Source organism: Astatotilapia calliptera, chromosome 3 (genome assembly GCF_964374335.1).
Source record: "Astatotilapia calliptera chromosome 3, fAstCal68.1, whole genome shotgun sequence".
NCBI lineage: Eukaryota > Metazoa > Chordata > Actinopteri > Cichliformes > Cichlidae > Astatotilapia > Astatotilapia calliptera.
Genome location: NC_137424.1, coordinates 54730004 through 54738257, shown reverse-complemented (window position 1 = coordinate 54738257; position 8254 = coordinate 54730004). Strand labels below are relative to the sequence as shown.

General features: G+C 39.6%; 1 protein-coding gene across 2 annotated transcripts; it reads right to left on the bottom strand.

The window, feature by feature from the left end:
• Nucleotides 1–535: 535 nt before the first annotated feature.
• LOC113019413 (uncharacterized) lies at nt 536–6462 on the bottom strand. Of its 2 annotated transcripts, none has more exons than XM_080292335.1 (10): nt 6255–6462; nt 5982–6169; nt 5589–5729; nt 4637–4775; nt 4317–4497; nt 3903–4044; nt 3174–3317; nt 2423–2475; nt 2212–2294; nt 536–2132 (listed from the first exon to the last, which is right to left on the bottom strand). In XM_080292335.1, exons 1-10 carry the CDS (start codon nt 6381–6383, stop codon nt 2058–2060), a joined length of 1275 nt encoding a protein of 424 aa, XP_080148461.1. In that variant the 5' UTR covers nt 6384–6462; the 3' UTR covers nt 536–2057. The 2 variants fall into 2 exon arrangements, with proteins under 2 accessions (XP_080148461.1, XP_026018917.2); XM_026163132.2 differs by having other exon boundaries at nt 4317–4494; nt 6255–6458.
• Between the last annotated feature and the right edge of the window lie 1792 nt (nt 6463–8254).

The following is an 8254-nucleotide window of genomic DNA, read 5'->3' as shown; positions in this document are numbered from 1 at the left end:
CACAGACAAATTTACATTCACACAAGAGAGATATGTACAAGGTATACATTCACCTGCATACATACGGATACACCCATACGTACATATAAATTGGTTATGTGATTGGTTTAGCATGACTACTTCATTTCTCCTTAGTCAATCAGCAGTACTTAGCCACCCCCCCAGCTCCCTAACCTGAAGACAACTTCAACTGTGTGTTGAAAAACAGTAACGTGTTCGCACCACTTTTTCTTGTTAGTAACGGTAATGGTGTTGTAACGACAGAAATAGAAATTAGATTACTAGTTACTGAAAAAAAGTAATACCGCTACTTTTAACACCATTATTCTCATCACTGTTTATGATGCATGTGTTTTTCAGTGCACAGCCTGCAGATTGCAACCATGTTGTGCTGAGGGATTATAAACCTATGTGCACCTGGAAGTTTCTTTGTGTTGAAGTGTGCAACGTTTGTAGTGTTTTTGGTCTTTGTGTCATGAATTTGGCTGTGCAGCAGGCAGGAAAGGTCCCAAATGCAGACTCACGGAGGCAAAAGTAACTCAAACAGAGCTTTATTGCCAGACCAAAGGAAATACAAACTAAACCGGAAATGTATATGAACAAAGGACACAAAGAGGCACACAGGGAAACGCACAAAAATAAGGGAGATCGCAACACAGGACCAAGGGAAAAGCTGACATAAAAACACCGAAGGATAATGAGGAAGTGAGAACACACGGGGAACACACTGACACGAATAAACATGATGTCACAGGGGAAGCATACCAAACATGGAAACACCGGACTTTCACAGTATAGGAAACTGAGGAACATGACACACGAATAGAGGAAAGGCAGAGGAGAGGGAGCGAGGGAACACGAAGGAACATGAGGGGGACAGAGAGAGACTCTGAAAAAATGGATGAAACACGAGGAGAGGAACAAGTCACAAGAACTCACACAACTGATTTAAACAAAGACACACAGAAGGCAAAGACACAAGGGGAAATTACTAAATAATCAATGAACTAAACAGAACAATTTAGGCAATGTAGGAACGAACTCAAGACAAACCAAATGAACTTAGCCATAAACTATAAGACAAAATGACATAAAAATACAACAACACAAAACACTGGGTCACATGACCTGGGACCACGACACTTTCTTCACTTTGTCTTTTGTGTTTATTTATGTTCATATTTCTTTTAGTCATTTTGAATTCTTTGCAGATATTTAATTGTCTAACTAAATGTTTTAAATGCCTCATTATTAAATACTTAATACAGCTAAAGAACAGCAACTTCTTCAACACCTCCACCAGAAGTTCTTTTGCAGTGCTCCACAGAGATAGAGTCAGCTCCTGTGTTGAGTTAGGCATACTCTCCCTGTGCCTGCCTCGAGTTCATGTACTCAGGCTTCCTCCCACAGTCCATAAACGCACATGCTCGGTTTATTGGTGATTCCAAGTTAGCTATAGGTGTGTCTTTTTGTGTGATGGAGCGGCTACCAATCCAGGGTTTACTCTGCCTCTTATTCACTGACAGATTGTTCTCCAGCTCTCACACAACCCTGAACTGGATAACTCGTAATGATGGATATTTACTCAGAATTCACCGTGAGCATCTTAACATCAGTTATTGTAACACTGAATCCTCAAGGCCCAGTTTAATTCATTTCAGATGCAGAAGAGAGCCTCACGGTGATTAAAGAAATTAGAGAAAGATGCTGCAAAGTGCAGTTACCTATATATGAAATCCACCAGATATACACATGCAACACATAATCAGCTGAAACCAATGCGATACAATAAAAAATATTCTTTAAAAAATTACATTTTAAAAACCGGAGAAAAACATTTCAGGTACAAGTCTGATCAGTTTACATCTGTTATTAAAACAGAGTTACAGACTCAAATACCAGATATGCTCATAATCTGGTATTTATTTTTCTGAACAGAGTGCAGATAATAAACATAATCACCCTGAGAAGTGTCACATTATAACACCCAGGAGAAACACTCTCAGGCTATTGAGCTGTGCACTCATGTGCAGTGAGAGGGCGCTGTGGTTGTTTTTTTATACTTGGTCTCCTCTCACTAGGCGTAGACTCGCATCTGGCGGCAGACCTCGTTTCTCCAGTTCTTCTTTAATCTGCAGCAGGAAACACGCAGTGGTGCTAATTATTACTGTCACTGTTACGAGTACTTCTGACAGATGAAAAGGGACTCACCTTCTGTATGATGACACTGTTAACGTTGTCTGCAGTAAAAGGCAATGAGAAAGAGATCCTCGCACTCAGGGCAGCGACATAAACTAGAGACAAAGTAGAGGTGTGTTTAAAAATTAACTGAAATATGAAGCGAGTGCAGAAAAATGATGAAGGAAATCGGCAATGGCATTTTAAAAGGTGACTAACGAAAATCAGGAAAAACTCAACTCACCCTCTTCAACAGTCACAATGATGCATCGAAAGTCAGAGTGATACTTCGCTATACTGTAAAAAGTAAATCAGCCCCATTAGTTTTATGTAGTAAAAATATGTTTTATATATTTTAAAATTCCTGTTTAAAGCAGCATATAAAGTGTACATGTGATCACACAACCTTGCAAGCACGCAACACAGTATTTTATTTATGGATGTAAGTGAGGCTTTCTCTGTTTTATAGTACTAGACTGGAATTATGCACATCTACTTTTTTTTGCTAGGTCTTTCTTTTGTTTTCCTGTTTAAAATGTATTTTTTTTATTTATTGTTTTGGTTTATTTATTTAATTATGTTGCTAGGAACTGAAGAACTGAGAACTCAGTACCACTGTTATTGTCTATGTCCACTGATTCCCGTTAGTGGGTTTTTTTTTCCATAAACATGGGTGTAATTCACATACTTGACTTACTTACGTCCTTACAAACGTGGCACATTAAGGCACAGTCAGGCTTTCCAGCATTAAAGTTTATGAATGCATCTTGACAAAAGAAACAAATTCACAACTTTCAAATATGATAACCTCATAAAAGCCAACACGGAGGTCACCAAAACACTACAATTAAAGCAGAGTCCAACAACCAATGGTTCACTTCCCAGAGGCTGCATCCATCTTTTATGCTGTTTAATGTTGCTTTTTTTTACTTTTCAAATACTGCTTACAGTGTTGTATTTCTCTATGGGATAATATTTATGGACAACATACTGACCCAGAAACTGCCTGGACAACAAAACAGATGGGGTGGCTTTCTCCCGCTTCGCTCTCAGATGGCGTCCACGTGAGGATGAACTCTTCTGGTCCTGTTTTATTTTGAAATATAGTGTAGGGCCCACTGTAGAGCAGCTCAGAGATCCTTCAACAAACAGAATACGTAAGATTTCTACATTAAAGAAGATTAAAGTGTTTTTCAAAAGGTTTGAAAGCTGCAGTAGATAAAATTTTCATGTGTTGCTGTTTTTTTTTCACTTTAAGCCTTTTTTTTTACAACTTAAATGTAGTCAAATCAACATTTATCAAGTTTTTTATGTATCTGAATTAGTGCTGTCAGCGTTATTCTCGTTAAAATGACGTTAATGTCATAACTGCATTAATGTGGCAAATCTCGAGGGCTGCATGGCGCCAATGCGTTAGCACGGTTAACGCGTTAGCTCCTCGCAGCACCTCGCATGGGGCAATCCGTGTTAACTCGCTAACAGAGATTTGTCACGTTAATGCAGTTATGGCGTTAACACCATTTTAACGAGATTAACGCTGACAGCACTACTCTGAATGTTAGGTGGTATTCAAGTTTGTGCTTGGTCTTGTCTTTTCCTGTATCACATTTTGGAGAGTATAGAAAGTCTTCCAACGTAGAGTGGTATTTCTTGTCCAACCACTGCCAGTAACAAAACCTATCTTTAAACTTTGGCATTCTAATTTTGTTTTCTCTTTCACGTACATGGAATTTGTTGCCTCTGCTTTGATGCTGATTTCTAGAGTTTGTCCAACAGGGGTATATAGCTGAGCTCCGTTGGCTGGAGTTGGAGGCAGGAACTTGGGCAGATATAGTCCGTCTGTGCAGGATGGCACTGCAGGATCCACTAAAATATTACAGAAAAGAAACAATGTTCAGCCGGTCTTCATAGGATGGAAATGAAAACTGATCCATCAGATGGTCCAAAGTAGAATATCTGTTCAACTATTGCTCCTGAAGATTGTGCCTAATATTTTTGGTAACAGACTCAACACTGCAACACCAACTAAGACAAACACACCTACATGTTTTTGCTCAGTTCAGCAACTTTCATCATTTCTTATTTCAGAGCAGCTCTTTGTGGTTATAAATTTAAGCAGCCAAGAAACGAAATCTTACCCCTTATAACAAACTGGACCGGTATTTTGCTGATTGCATTATTGGTAGTTAAATTAGTCTGTGTCCCATTGGTTTGAGTCAGGGTTATGTTCTGCCGGGGAAAGTCCTCCATCACCAGCTGTACTGCATATGGACCTTCATTACTGCTATCAGTGGGTCTGAATGACAGAGTACAAGACTCCAAAAAAGAAAAATAAATTGATGAGATGTTGGGTCCTTGGTAGCTGCCTCAATTCGGTCTCAGCCACCAGTGTCTATCGCTAAAAAAAAAACAAAAAAAACAAATGAGAATAACATAAGGAGCTGTTCTAGTTACTTACTGGTGAAAGGCTGAGGACAGATGGTGGAGTGCATGGATTACACTCTGACAGTAATGCATCTCCATTTCTGCACTTAACCACATCTCCATCAGGGTCGAACGCCAACAAGACGAAATTTCTCTGACAGTTTGAGGGAACTCTGAGAGAGAAATAGAAAAGGATTATCAGAATTGTTTTTTTTTTTATGTTGTTCAGGTTTCCTATCTTAACCTTCTTTCAGCCAGGTGGATTTCTTGAGGGCTTTCTAGACCTGCCATTCTCCATCTATCCTCAGATGCCTCCAGGCTTTTCCACAGAATTTATACCATCTCCATTGGCTCTTTCACAGATTAATTCTGCTTATGTGTCATTTAGGTTTTTAACCTGCTGGTTTTAACACACTTGCTGTTCACTTCTATAAATTGCATTTTAGCAAAATGCAATTATTATTATTATGATGCCATTAGTCAATGGAAGTCAGACTACAGCTACACTAACACAGGACCTAGAAAACTTGATATACTACAAATCTGGTACAGATTTTACACATTTACATTTACTGAATGTAAACTTGATCAGCACCAGCACTCACCTGTTTAAGGGTTAACTGCCTGCATTTAGTCTGCATTAAAAAGAGTTGTTGACAGTCTTTGTTCACACTAATAAAGCAGAGATTCAATCTCTCTTCACTAGACAAAGGTATGTCTAGGTATATTTTAGTTTTCAGTTGAGTGAAAGTATTTAGCTTGGCATTTTTTACTGTACGTTACTCAATTCACAAGTTCCTAAAGGAGTTCAGAGGAAAGTCACCAACAATAATTCTGTGAATTTAAAGCACACTTTAACAGAATTCAATTCTAAACTGATAAAGTTTATTTACAAGTGATTCTTTTGAATTATTTTGTAATTTCTTTGCAGTAATTAAAAATACATACCGTACCTATATAAATAAAACAACAGTGCGCAGGCTTACCTTACAGCAGGTATGATGGTGGTCTGGGGTGACGAGTTGGCTTTGCCGGTGTCAGATCTGTTCCTCAGTTCCACTAGAGTCACAGCTCTCCATGATACAATGCCATTTACAATGCCATTAATCCAGTTACCACTATCCAACCTTCGTTGAAAATTTATGGGAAAGTTAGTCAGAGTGAACTGAATGTGTAGATATTAAGACCTACCCCAAACCCCAATAATTTGTTTTTTATAAATCTCCCAGATTAAAAACGCATTTGAAGGAATTCTCAAAAAGCTCAGTTCAGTTTAATTATTATGTGAATGAGTTGCTTTGGATTTTGTCACCTTCTGCTGATAACTTAGAAAACAAGTGCAACAAATTTAATTTTGTTAAATGGCGATCTATACTCACCAAAGCTCGAACGGAGCATTGCTGGGAGCCCGTCGAGTCATGATTCCCTCTCTCTGACACCACTCTCCACTGCTTTCCTGTTTTACCTCATATAGTGTGTTGTTCCCAGAGCCACAGTCACCACGGAGGCAACTCCATGTGTCACCATTTGTGCAGTCGTGGAAGTTCAGCTTGTATTGAATATTCGCCTGCAAATTTACAGTGGAAAGAGTACTTGAGCACTGTCAGATTTCAAAAGCTAAGTAAATAGTTTTATGAAGAAAATTTACATACCATAACTGATCCATCTGCATAAGTGTCTCCTGGGTAATAGGTCATCACTGTCCCATAAAAATGAGTAGCTTGCGTGCTGCAAACCAGCAGCAGCAGTAGCAAAGAGAGAGACATGGTAAATGTGTTCATCTCTCTGCGCAAACACCTCCAAACACAGCCTCACTTTGACTCACACACATTTTATCTGCTTTCTATTCACTGAATGATTTGGTATGAGGAAGTGTCTCATGGCACTGTGGTAATTCATGACAGGTGGTGATGTGCAGGGAATGTTAATCTCTTAACCACCTGTCATTGCAACAATGACATTCCTTTGCAAACCAAAGATAAAAATGTTTTTAACTGAGACACGAATAAAAATCTTGATTTTTGTCTTTCACTTTTCATTTTTCATAATCACCTTCTCATGAACAGCCCGTGAAGCGTTAGGTGAAACCTACACTATATTGCTGAAAGCATCGAATCACCCACACATCCGCAAATGCAAGAAAAATAGATAGATAGATAGATAGATAGATAGATAGATAGATAGATAGATAGATAGATAGATAGATAGATAGATAGATAGATAGATAGATAGATATTAAATGCCATTTTCCACTGATTATTTTCATTTCATTTGATTCATGTGGTATATTTTCATGCCTTTTGTTATTAATTTGAATGACTATCTAATGTCTCAGTGCTTTGTGGACATTCTCCTGTAGATTTCTTCTGTACTGGCTTCTCTTCATTGACTTCCTGTTGGCAAATAGTGACTGGTTGGGGTGAGGAGATGAAGGAGGCTTCTTGATGCATGCTCAGTGATCCAGGTAAGTAAATGTCCAAAAGTTGATTCTGTTCTTTAAAGAAGCTTTTTTGAGTGGTTCTTTAAAGAACCATCTTAAATCTTTTAAAATAAAATGTATCAGAAATTGAATTTGAGTAGGGTAAAATAAATACGAGCACAGCATAGACATATATTACTGGTTTATTTTCATTTTGTAGGATCACTGAGCATGCATCAAGAAGCCTCCTTCATATATATATATATATATATATATATATATATATATATATATATATATATATATATATATATATATATATATATATACCTCCTCAAGCCAGCCGCTTGAGGAGGTACACCAGAGAGATAGAAGGCAGGAGAATAAACCAGCTGTTCTCCACAGAACCAGCAAAGGTGTACTCTCAGTGGCAAGGGAACAATAAGAGAACAGCACCACCAAGGCTGGAGACGGAGCAATACTGGAAGAGCATATGGGAGAAGGATGCAACCCATAACGGCAATGCTCAGTGGCTAGAGGATCTGAGGGCTGACCACAGCGACCTCCCTGAACAGGGCCCAGTAACCATCACAGTGGCAGATATCCAAGAAAGGGTCTCCAGTATGAAGAGTTGGACAGCACCAGGGCCCGACATGGTTCACGCCTACTGGCTGAAGAAGCTGACTGCACTCCACGAGCGTCTGGCAGCACAAATGAACCAGCTGCTAGTTAACGAGAGACACCCGGAATGGCTAACTGAAGGCCGGACGGTCCTGATCCCCAAGGACCCCAAGAAGGGACCGGTCCCCTCCAACTACCGACCAATAACCTGCCTCAGTACTACATGGAAGCTCCTGTCAGGCATCATGTCGGCTAAGATGAACAGGCACATGGGTCAATACATGAGCGGGACACAGAAAGGAATTGGCAAGAATACCAGAGGCGCAAAACACCAGCTACTGGTAGACAGAACAATCAGCCGAGACTGCAAGACCAGACTGACCAACCTGTGCACTGCCTGGATTGATTACAAGAAGGCCTATGACTCAATGCCCCACAGCTGGATACTGGAATGCCTAGAATTGTACAAGATCAATGGGACCCTAAGAGCCTTCATCAGGAACTCAATGGGGATGTGGCGTACAACACTAGAGGCCAACTCCAAGCCCATAGCACAAGTCACCATCAAGTGCGGGATCTACCAAGGAGATGCTCTGTCCCCACTGCTGTTCT